Genomic DNA, 12,454 nt, shown 5'->3' on the forward strand with positions numbered 1-12,454 from the left:
TGGGGTGAAAACCGGAGGTGGGATTTGAGAAAGGGGGTGTCATAATCTGCTTTGCTTCTTCAGTGATCCCTTTGGCTGCCACGTGGAGAATAGACAGTACGAACAGGAGTGGGAGAACGGAAACCTTGTAGGAGGCTATTCTAGTCTTAGGCTTTTTTTGTTTTCTTACTTTTCGTTTTGAAATAATTTTTGACATTAAAACACTTGCAAAATAGTGCAGCATCCTGTACATCCTTCACCCATATTCCCCAAATGGTAACATCTTTGAAAATTATGGTACAAATATCAAAATCAGGTAATTAACATTGATCCAACAATATCCTCTAACCTACAGATCTTGTTCCCATCTCTCCAGTTATCACACTGATATCCTTTCCTGGTTCAGAGTCCAAACCAGGACCACGTGCTGCATTTGGTTACAATGTCTCCTTAGTTTCCTTTAATCTGGAAGAGTTCTTTAGTCTTTCCCTGTGTTTCCAGACCTTGGCAGTTTTGAATACTGGCCAGAATGTCCCTCCCCTGTAGAATGTCTCTCCGTTTGAGTTTGTCTGATATTTGTCTGATGAATTTCATGGTGAAAATCAGGTTCTGCATTTTTGGTAAAACCACCACAAAAGTGATGAGATGCTTCTTAGGAAGTACATCATTTCGGGCACATGGCACTGATTCTCCCTGTTACTGGTGTTAGCTTTGGTTAGGGTATGTGTCTGCCAGGTTTCTCCCCTTTGATCACCCTTTGTTATTCATAAGTATTTTATAAGGAAATACTTACAAGCTATGTAAATATTTTGTTTCTCATATTTCTGCCCAATAATTTTAGTATCCATTGCTGATTCTTACCAGAAACAAGAATTACTGTGGTAATTGCCAAATTGTGTTTTTTTCCTATTTTCATTATTCCGTCTACACTTTTTAGTTGCAACTGTACTATAAGGAAAAACTTTCACTTCTTCCCTCCTTATTTATTCAATTATTTATATTAGAATAGGCCCACAGGTTCTTATTAATTTCTATGTATAAGGATCCTCTACTACCATTTATTTATCTTGTTGCTCAAATTGCCCCAAATTTGGCCATTGAACCCCTTCACATTGGCTCCTGCGTCCTTTTCACATGTCCCATCATTTTTTGTGCACAGCTTTGGTTTTGGTACCACATGATGTTGCTCGATTCTAGAATACAAGTAAAATAGTTTCAGAGTTGCTCACCTATATAACCCATAGCCTTGTGAAATACAAACCTACTAGCTAGAGTACTGTTTTTGTGTGCAAATCTTTTTTATATTTAACCTTATTACCCTTTTCCAAAGTTACTTTTGTCACTTTCCCCTTGCGCCCCTTTAGTATGATTGTGTCATTCATTTGTAATGCACTGTTTCACTTGTTTCTGTTTTTATTCCATTTTGGGTCCTCTCCTACACACACACACACCTAGTTGATTTTAATTTATTTACTTGTTTTTGAGTATGTGAAATATAAACATGATTCTAAAACTCAGAATCAAACAAAAAAACTATACTATGAAAAGTGTCACTGCTTTATCCCTTCTTCATTCCCAGTCTTTCCCACACACCAGCTGTAATTAACAAATCTCATTAACTTCTCATTTACCCATTTTCTTAGATGAAAGGTAACATAATGTAGATATTGTTTTGCCCTTTCTCACTTTGTGGTATACCCTGGAAATGACTTCCTGTCCATCCAAGAGACCTTCATTCTTTTTTCATAGCTGCATCGTCTGTGAATGTATCGTAGTTTATTCACCCACTCTCTTACACGAGCTTTTAGTTGTTACCAGTTGTTTAGCTTTCTCAAACAATGCTGAAATGAGTAGCCTTGTGCATGTATATTTTCATATTACTTGGTGGGAGTGGTGACAGCATCTTCAGGATAAATTCCTAGAAGTGAGATTGCAGGATTAAAAGCTAAGTGCATGTGTGGTTTTGTTAGATGTGACTTCCACACTTTGCTGGTCTGCATTCTCATCAGCAGTTGATGACAGTGCCTTTTTCTTCCACAGCCTCTACAACAAAATGCATCATGCTTCTTAATTTTCTAGGCAAGAATTTTGACAGTGGCTCATACAAGGATAGCAGTTGAGATAGTAAGAAGTGCTTAGATTCTACATGTGTTTTGGAAGAAAAAACCAGTTTGGAGTTTCTGATGGATTCCTTTGGAAACTAAATTCTATTTAAATATTAGCCATCAATATTAATGGCCTAATGTTCATTTCATTAGTGTGACATTTATAAAGCTTTTGGTGACCCTTGCCTTCCTCGTGGGCCAGCCTTACTGTAATAGTCCAGTAAATATATGGCATTGTAAAAGTTAATGCTAACTGCCCTAACAAGTTATCCTCAACATTTCAGTGTCTAAATGCAATAGAATTTTATTCCTCGCTCATTTAACAACCAGTATAGGTGTTGCTCACTTACAGCTCTCTTCCATGTGGTGATTCAGTCTTCTTGTAGAATGTAGTTTCTCCATGCCCTGGGGTCTTGGAGTCCTGAGGAGAAAGTGGAAAAGGGACATTTTAACTTCTTTGGCCTGGAAGAGATTTCTGGATGTCATTGCTGAGAACTTGTCACATTCCCCCTAGGTGCAAGAAAGCCCACCAAGTGTGGTCCTTGCAGGACAGCGGCTTTCCAGGGAGTGCTCTGTATGTGGAAGGGGGACTATGAGGGAGGTGGACAGTTAGCTAACTCTGCCACAGGTATTTAACAGTCATCCATTGGGGTACTGTGTGGGAATAGATACCATGTTTGCAGAATGGAATGCATGCCCTGGGCTGTTACATTGCCAAATACTGAAGGATGGTTTTTTTAAGAAAAGCATAATCATGGAATTCAATAGCAAGGAAAGAAGAAGAGATCTACAGATGGAAGAAATACTTAGCTTTGAAAGACTAAGTAAGCATCACAGAAGAGTTCCCAATAAGGTTTATGAATGGGAGAGATTTTTGTGTTTTCATTCATCTGTTCCTTCATTCATTCAACAGACAATACTACAGCCTGTCTGCTGCCAGCTCTGTGTTTGGTGCTGGGTGTGTGTGTGTGTGTGTGTGTGTTTGTGTGTGTGTGCTTGCACATATGTGCGCACACGCAAGTGGGTTGAAGGGACAGGAAATGGTGAAGGAAGAGGATATGAGCGTTACATGGGATGGTTACCGCATGTGCATTGGGGGAAGTGATATTTATTCTTACATGATCAGGAATAGGAGGTCTGACAATTAAGTTTGCGAACTTGTTGCAACGAAGTTGCTAATCCTTTTTTTGGTATCAGAGGGATTATTCATTATGAATTTGTACCAACTGGTCAGACAGTTAACCAAGTTTACTATTTGGAAGTGCTGAAAAGGCTGCGTGAAAAAGTTAGACGACCTGAACTTTTCGCCAACAATTCATGGCTCCTGCATCACGACAATGCACCAGCTCCCACGGCACTGTCTGTGAGGGAGTTTTTAGCCAGCAAACAAATCACTGAATTGGAACACCTACTCACCTGATCTGGCCCCCAGTGACTTTTTTCTTTACCCGAAGATAAAGGAAATATTGAAAGGAAGACATTTGGATGACATTCAGGACATCAAGGGTAATATGACGACGCCTCTGATGGCCATTCCAGAAAAAGAGTTCCAAAATTGCTTTGAAGGGTGGACTAGGTGCTGGCGGCGGTGCATAGCTTCCCAAGGGGAGTACTTCAAAGGTGACCATAGTAATATTCAGTAATGAGGTACGTAGCACTTTTTCTAGAATGAGTTCGCCAACTTAATTGCCAGACCTCGTAAATACAAGCTGAATGTTGTGCGGGTATAGGAAGAAACTATTAATCATAATTCAGAATAGTAGGTTGTTGGTTTTTTTTATCTTGAAAAAAAGATCTGAGACAATTACATAAGAGAAATTTTCCTAAAAGCTTCTAAAGTACAGGACTTTGTTAGAACAAATTGATACTCTAAAAGAGAAAAGCATCAAATTCCAACAAATAAGAAGCTAGTGTATGGTTCTTTGCAGAATGTAGTATTTTTCAATAATGTAAAAAATGAGTATTTCTCACATCCTTAAGCATTGGTAGGCTTTGTGCTCATCTTATATGGAAAAAGTTGTTATTGTTCTCAGTGCACAAGGAGTTTGATTTATAAGGGGACTGCCGGAGAAGAAAATCTGTCAATATTGTACAGCCACACCACTAGAGTAATGTGAATAACCGACATCTGCACAGTTTACGGAGTGGGCCTGTGTCATTCTTCCCGCCTGAGTCTCTCCACAATCCGATGAAGTAGGTAATGGCTAGGGCGATATTATCATTAGTAGTAGCAGTCAGATCACCATCGTCCCCATTTTAGAGTTGAGGAAACTGATGCCTAAAGACGCAAATGATTTGCCCAGGATCTGTAAATTTAAATTCCCAAAGACAGCAAAATAAATTTCAAATTCTGATATTATAGTCTAATTCTATCTGATGTTTAATAATAAAAAATCAATTGTGCTTTTTTAAACCCTATTTACTTTTCATCTGTTATTGTCCGGGTAGGATATAGAGAGCTCTAAAAATATATAGCGAAGATTTCCAAACAGTGCAATATTTTCCATTCTTCTTTGTATCATGTCAATTGTTTAAACATCAGTAAATTGTCTTTTTCATTTTTCTTTGGTTTTTACAGTAATTGATTTCATGGTACATTTAAATTTGGGGGTGGGGAGTGCTTAAAGTGTGAGACTTTTATTCTTGGAGCCAATTTTTTTCTCTTTGGGGACTTACTGTTTGTTTTTTTCCACAAAAACGTTATTGTATACCAGGAACTGCACTAGATCCTAACTCCTTTGCTTTCACATTTCCTTGGTGAATAATACCCTTACTCTGTGACTAACGTTCATCTATGTCTGGTCTCTCAGGTGGGGTGACTGCTCTCTGTTGGGACCCTGTCCAGCGAGTTTTGTTCTCGGGCAGCTCCGATCACTCTGTAATCATGTGGGACATCGGTGGGAGAAAAGGAACAGCCATCGAGCTCCAAGGACACAAGTAAGACCGCTGGTGCTTTTATAAAGAACTCTCGAGAAAAGACTCTCTGCTAAAAGCCGGGACAAAGGAGTGTGGCTCCTTCTCTATGACAGGATTTTAGTATGGGAAGGAACATGGCAGGAAAGCAAATAATGGCCACTTTGATTTATATCTGTACGTAAGTATGTTTATTTATTTATACCCCATTTTATTCCACAGAGGATTTGAGAGTGCTTACAGAAACCATAAAATAAAATTATGGCAGCAAATAAATAAAAGGTTAAAAATTAGAACAATATAAGGAGACTATAAGAATATATTCTTACAAGAGTAAAAATTTGAGAGTGAAAGAAAAAAGAGCTTAAAAATACAAATCATGAAGGCATAGAGAATTTCGATAATTGAGGTGAAATGTGGCTTCAAGATTCCTGGCAGCTTAAGAAAAAGGGGGGAGATAATATCCTTCCTTACACAGTACATTTTGTACTTCACCAAATATTTATTGGGTACTTGCCTTGATTCATATCAGGCTCTTCTTTCTTAAGGGACCAATTTCAGGGGGCTGATAGGAAAAGCACAGAAAGCTTTGTGTTTCCTTGGAGCAGTTCTCAAACTTGGCCATACACAGAGAGTCACCGAGGAATTTGTTTAGAGTACATTCCTGGGCTGTGTCTTTGGAGATTCCGGTCCCTGGTCTGGAGCTGCGGGCGTCTGCGTGGTAACAAGCCGCCCAGGCAGCTCCCCGCTGGCGACCCTCATACCATACTCTGATTTGTCCTGCTCTGTGTTGCCCACAGGCCCTCGGGGCAGTCTGCTCATGCTGCAGAAAAGAATTTTAGATCTGCTATAGAACTCTAAACCTAATCTAAATTGTTTTTAACTCGTAAAGTTTTGAAAATGATAGTAAGAGTGACTCCAGACAGCCATAAAGAAATGTCAATAATGCCCCCATGAATTGACAGGTTTAAGCAACGTTAGGACTTCCTATAAATCTTTCTGGGAAAACAAGTTTTAAAAGATTGTCCTAAGTAGTTAAATGTACAGTTTAGGATTATTGAACTAATTCAGTTTTGGAGGACCCGTGCACAAATAGTTATTTCAGTGTTAGAGCTTAGTTTTAGAGAAGTAGCTATTAAGCCCTTTGTTCCCACATTAGAGAACAGACCAGTTGTCTGGGGCCAGTGGTCTGTTGGCTTGGGGGGCCACTTGGACCTCGTCATCAGTTCATTAGAGGAATCGTTTCATTATGTTTCTCTCTATGACATGGGGACATGCATCAAGATCATGTAGAAGGAGTTGACATCATCCATGTAAATGAAGAAAAAGAAGCCAGGCCCAGTCCTGTGCAGTAACAGTTATTATCTAATCTACCGGGTAATTCCTGTCACCTTGGGCTCTCTGAGAAATGCAGAACAGGTTTTGAATAAAGATCAATAATATTTGTTGGACTCACTCAGATGAGCTCAAAACTAGTTTTGTGTTTGCACAGAGGTTGATGAAGACTGCCAGCAGGCTTACAGGACCCGTCCACAGGGTGGGAGTGTCACAGCGCTCCCTGCCAGCGCCACTGTGTGCTGAGTGTCCTCCCGCAAAGTGTTGTTCTGGGAAACTTGCATCTATAGTTTGGTAAGAAAGAAAAGGCTGTAAAGTTGAAATGCGGACTCTCGGTCCCAGACAAATGAAACCTAAGCTGATAGGTCTTCCAGTTTCTAAGTAATGTGAACTGGGCCTTTCAGAAAATGGGATGGACCATACTTGGAGTCCATCCCTTAGGACCTAGTGGGGCAGGCAGGCTGCTGAGATCAGGAGCCGCAGTCAGGACTGGCTTTCCACAGGAGTAACGGCAGGCCTTTGCGTCGTGCTTTGTTTAACTCAAGCTTAGTAACAAAGGGAACTCTATCTCTGAGGGGCTGTCGGGTCTTAGCCTGAGAGGGGCTGCCTGGTGTCACAGAGCTAGAAGGAAACGTCCTCAGCATCAGTTGGTGTCACTGTTAGAGTGGGTTTGTGTACCTGAGGTGGGGATGGGAAGCCACGGGAGCTGCTAGAAGTAGGAAGATTGGAGTCACATAGTAGGTTCGGGAAAGAAAGGGCAAGGACATCAGGCAGAGCAGGAGAAGTCACAAGGCCCACTTTCATCACAGCCTTTTCTTTGACCTGAAAATTGGCCACGGGATTGGTGTTCAGTGACTCTTGTGTTTGAATGGTGCCTAATATTTTGTCAAAGAGCTTTCAAAATACACCAACCCCTCAGTTTAATCTTACAATAACCCTGTGAAAGACAGAAGACAGATATCATTTTTTAGATGAGAATACTGAGCTACCATCCTCAGAGACCCAGGCTGGCACCTTAGGTCTCCCAAACCTTAGTGCAGTTTGAAGTAAGAAAGCTATTCATAACCTTCTTTGTGTCCAGCTAGGCACTGGAGATATAAAAATGAACATTGAATAACACGTGGTCCCCACCATGCCCCGTGACGTTTTCTGTCTCTTTTCTATGTTAGAGGCCCAAGAATTTCTGCTTGGGGCCTGAGAATTTCTGCTTTCCTTTGCTGTCCTACAAGTCCTCAGTTTCCCACCTTCCCCAGGGTGATTAATGGTGTTCAGAGTTCCAAATCAGAGATCGAATTGGTGAGCTGGGGAACTGGGGAGAGCAGATGGGACCAGAGCTCCCCGCCTCCAGGGGGAGAGACTGCCTTCCCCTCTTCCGGAAATGTCCAACCATTTCCCCATTGTGTGGAGGGACAGCTCCACGTGGCTTCTGGCCCGAGCTCAGTGGCTTCCTACCATCCTTCAGCAGCAGAAATGCGACCTATTGGGAACTAATTTGATTTTGTGTGTAAAAATCCCATCAAAGCAGAGAGAGCTTTAGCACTAGAGTAAGTGATTGATGACAGCAAAACTATTTCCAAGTCCAAGGGGGAAAAAAGCTAAGAAAGTATACTTCCATACAATTTTTCTGCATTGGAAGCATTTTGGTGTTTTTGTTCCCTGCAGCTAATGGAGCATGATTATGTGCTAGCTCTTTGGAAGGAAAGGCAAAGAAAAGATTCTAGTTTCAGGGAGCAGTTCGGTTTTTCAAGTATCAGTTATCAGTTGGACAGGTATTATCGAAGCATAAACCTGGACATTTATTGCCCCACGCCCATCTTGTCAAACCTAATAATGGTCCTTGGGCTTTTTAGATCCTTTTTTATTCTTAGATAATATCTATCATTTCATGACTTAGTTTATGACCATAATTTTTCTCATAGCAGTGTTTTCTTAGGCTTCCAAGAGTTTTTAGCAATTAAATGGTAACTTGATTTAAAGCACAGATAAAAGATCTTTGTGGTCCCTTGTGCTGGGTCCCCAGGCTGCACGAGGCTGTCACAGCCATGTGTCTTGGCATGCATGTCCTGTGCATTTGCTTTCTATTTCCACAATCCCAGCTCTTGGTTTTTCTCTTCTTCCTAGGCTTACCATGTGTAAGACTTCTGGTAAAGAAATATGCTATTTATAAATAAATATACATTGGGATAATTTGTGCTTTTCGCTCTTGTATCAAGTAAATTGCATACCAGGATCATTATGTATGAAAGCTTTCTCTCCTTCGGAATCTGAGATTTAGGAGTATTTCTCACTGTAGTTAGTACTGGAGAATTATTAGAATAGAGAGGCAGAAAGATCTTTTCTATTTTTAACTATTTAGCTAAACACATAATAACTAAGAGCATTGGAAACTGGAGTTCTCATTGAGGATAGAGTCTTGTTAAAGACAGAGGGGCCGTATAGCGGTCATTAAGTGCTGACCTCTGAGTCAGGCCTGCTGGGTTTGAGCCAGCCCTTCTGCTACTGGCTATGTGGGCTTTGGCAAGGTACTTCCTCTCTCTGATCCTCAGTTTCCTCATCTCTAAAGAAAGGATAACATTGGAAAGAAAAACCCTCAAAGGTTGTCAAAACCCGTAAATGATATAATGCATGTAAAATAATCACAAAAGTAAAGGCTAATAAGTGGCAGTTGTTAAAATTATGTTTGTTAATAAAAATTAGAATTCTTCAAAAATAAGCTTTTGGATATGATTACTGTCTCACAATGATGGTGGCATTTCCATGGAAATGTTGCCACATAACACCTACTCCCTCTATTCATAATACACTCAACAAATATTACTGAGCTCCATCTACACACCAGACTTTGCACCTAGAACGCTAAGGTGACTAAGAAACTGGTCCCTGCCTGAATGGCGCTGGGCACAAGTATGAAAACGGGGTAAAGGTGGGACAATTCATCAGTGTTACTGGGAAGTGGGGGCGAGGGGGGCTCACTCTTGATGTGGATCTTAGAAGATGAAGAGATTCTCATAGTTCTCAGGATCAGGAGGTTACCCAAAACAGAACTGCATGAACTAAATACAGTGTTTTCAGGAAATTGCAAGTGCACAGAGGGGCATGGCTAATCTGATCTTCCACCCAACCCAGTAAACAGCAAAATGTTGCTGATGCTTAAAATAGGGTTCCCAGACGGGTGCCTGAGTTCAGGTTCAGACTGGCTATGGTCCAAAGATCCCTGGCGAGGCATGTCCTTCATGGGTCCTTTTGGTGTGAGATAACCTTCGGGATCAGTTAACTGAGAGACCTCACATGTGTGGATTTCCCACAAGACTCTCTGGTCCTTGAGGTTTGGGAAACTTATGAATATGGGAGTTCTGAACATAAGAGGGCAATCTCTGGTAGTAGATGCATAACTGATTAGATTTTCACCAAGTAACCTAGGACTTTGCATCAAACAAGTGGAAGATGCTCTACATGTAAGTGCCCCTACTCTTAGTGCATGGAAGAAGGCCTAAGTTGACTTTTGGGCAGATGTTAGCCTGTGTCTGCAAATCTGTTTCTATAAAGAGGATAAAGGCTTCTCTACCTTTTTTCCTTAAGAAGCATCGATCACAGGGCGACTTGTGCAGTCACAAAAGTCCCCATGCTTAGAAGGTCCCCACACTTGGTTTAATGCTCTGCTATCACCATCTTGTAATTCTTAACACATTTTTAACAAGGGGCCCTGTATTTTTATATTGCATTGCCCCCCTCACACTCCCCCCAATTATATAGCTGGGTCTGATCAGACATATATTACCTCTAGGGTGAGAAAGGAAATGAAGCCATCCCACTAAGTAGGGTCTTTGTGATGGCAGATTCTGGTGATTGTGAAAAGTGGCGCTTTTGTGCATTTGTACGATCATTTGCATTGCAGTCCATGGAGCACTTATACATGAAATAATAGCTAGTTTTGAAATGCTTTCTAGTATGAATGCTGCAGTGATGTCAGATGAAACATGAATGCAGGAAGAAGGTATCTTTTATTCTTTATAACCCTTAATCTGTGAGCCTAGGGAGGCTCCCTCACCTTGTTTTTAACTGCAGGGTGGTTGTATTTTGAATCCTTAAATCAAGAAGTCCCGGAGCAGCTTTAGTGCAAAGCTTGGAATCCAGCATTCATCACTGTGTTCCACTCTTCTGTGTTGGAATATTAACAGTACTGGAATCCCATAAATTATGTATTTGTTGCTGAATGTTGCTGTTAGCTATGAGTGGCAGTGCAGTTCCTTCTGGAGCTTATTTTGGTTTTACGAGGTCATTGATGTGTATCAAGATGCCTTAACAAATGAAATGTAGTTCAAATCACAGGGTTATGAGTCTGTTCAACTAGGTAGATTTTCCTTCTTGTGCCTAAATGTCAGAATGGTAGCACTCCATACTTTAAAATATATGAAATAACAACCAGGACAGATAGAAAACAATGGATGTTTTTTAATAATACATGTCAAAGATTTTCTATTAGTCATTAATTAATACAGGAAATATAAGATGTTACAACCAGTTCCAAGGAAAACCCAAAGACGAGATACACACATAGGCAATGGAGAATGTGAAAATGTATTTGTAAGTAGAGTCACAGTTGGCTTCTTCCCTGGGAGGGTCGGGACATGGAATTAGTTGCATCTTCACTGGACAAGTTTCATTTGCAGTAATTAGCAGTTTTCTATAACTTACTAAGTTATAAAAAAGCTCAGCTAAAGTCACAGACCCCTATAGAACCAGATAACCCAGAGTCATGAGCTAATATTTCATTGTGCACCTAATATTCCATTGAAAAGATACCTAGTAATTTCTTTTTGTCCATTTCAAAGCCTTTCACAGTCTACCTGACAATTCTTCCCCTTCCTCTTCTGTAATTATAATAATGTCAAAAATTATTTTTGATCACAAAAAAGGGCTGGTCTCATCAGGCTTGGCCTAATTATTTACATTGGTGCAGTAAGTGTTAATGAACCATGTTGGCCTTCTTGGTTTGCTTTGCAAATAAACAGTCATATAGTATGAAATAACTAGTAAGCACACAGAATTAAGTTCTGCCTGGAAGTTTGCATAAGGAATCTGAGATTGGTTTTTCTACCCGAAGGCTAGGAAACCAAGTCCAAGAAACCACCAGATTTCCCCTGTAGTATTTATAACCTTGGTTGAATTCCTCAAGGTTTCCAACGTTTGCTGGGTTCCTGTCCTAGTAGCTTCCTTACCACCTGTGAGGCCAGGACCCTGTAAAACCAGGGACCAGGCCAGTTTTCCTGGGAGGGCTTTGTAGGGATTGGCTCCATTCGTTCTTCAAATGGCTCGTCACGTCCGGTTCAGTGAGCATCATGTCCAATGTGATGCTGGTAACGGTGTGGTTGCCCAATTATATCCTGCAGATAGATTCTGATTCAACCTTTGAAATAACTATATTGCCATGAAAAATAAGGGAACTCAGTCACAGTTTTTGAATTCTGGGAGATCAGTGAGAATTAGATAACATTTTAAAATGTTTTGATTTAGCTTATAAAAGCAGAGTTTACTAAATTGTAGGTTAGAGGTAGCATAGAAAGTAAGAGTAAAGGCATTCTCACATATCCAGACTATAGAACATTAAAATATCTACAGTATTCCAGACAACACAGTAAAATTTCCCTCTTCAGTTTATTCAGTCCGGTGTAATTAATTCTTGTTCTACTGGTTCTTGGCTTAGCAGTCCACATTCACAAAGACATACATATGCATCCAGACTTCAGAGTCCAGAAATCCAAGGAAATCCTAACTCAGTCCACTAGCACAGATTAAAAATTGTCTAAGCAATGTTAGCTCAATGACCTTTGCTCAAAAGTCTATTCTTTGGCATGTCAATATTTAAAATACCTGGTATGTAGAGTCTTTTTCCACGAAACTCTAAGATTGTCCTTTCTGGCCTGTAGAGCTTATAGCAGAACCCTCAAGAAAGCATCAGAGAAATACAAAAGTTATCTGTCGATAATAGAGATGTAATGGTTAATTTTTTTACTGTGACAAATACTATCAGAATGGAGATTTAAATTCTCTATTGAGATAACCTACATAAGTATTTCCTAAGAGTTTTGATCAGTATTTCCCTTGAAGGTAAAAACATATTA

The 12,454-nt window shown here is 40.2% G+C and overlaps 1 protein-coding gene across 2 annotated transcripts in view; it reads left to right on the top strand.

The window, feature by feature from the left end:
- The window catches only part of WDFY2 (WD repeat and FYVE domain containing 2), a 173,519-nt gene that overhangs the window by 143,921 nt on the left and 17,144 nt on the right, over positions 1 to 12,454 (top strand). For both annotated transcript variants that reach the window (XM_081045387.1, XM_081045388.1), the window contains exon 7: positions 4,895 to 5,021. In XM_081045387.1, the coding sequence (XP_080901513.1) occupies positions 4,895 to 5,021 (127 nt within the window). The remainder of the gene's footprint in view (positions 1 to 4,894; positions 5,022 to 12,454) is intronic.

Source organism: Rhinolophus hipposideros (genome assembly GCF_964194185.1).
Source record: "Rhinolophus hipposideros genome assembly, chromosome: 4".
NCBI lineage: Eukaryota > Metazoa > Chordata > Mammalia > Chiroptera > Rhinolophidae > Rhinolophus > Rhinolophus hipposideros.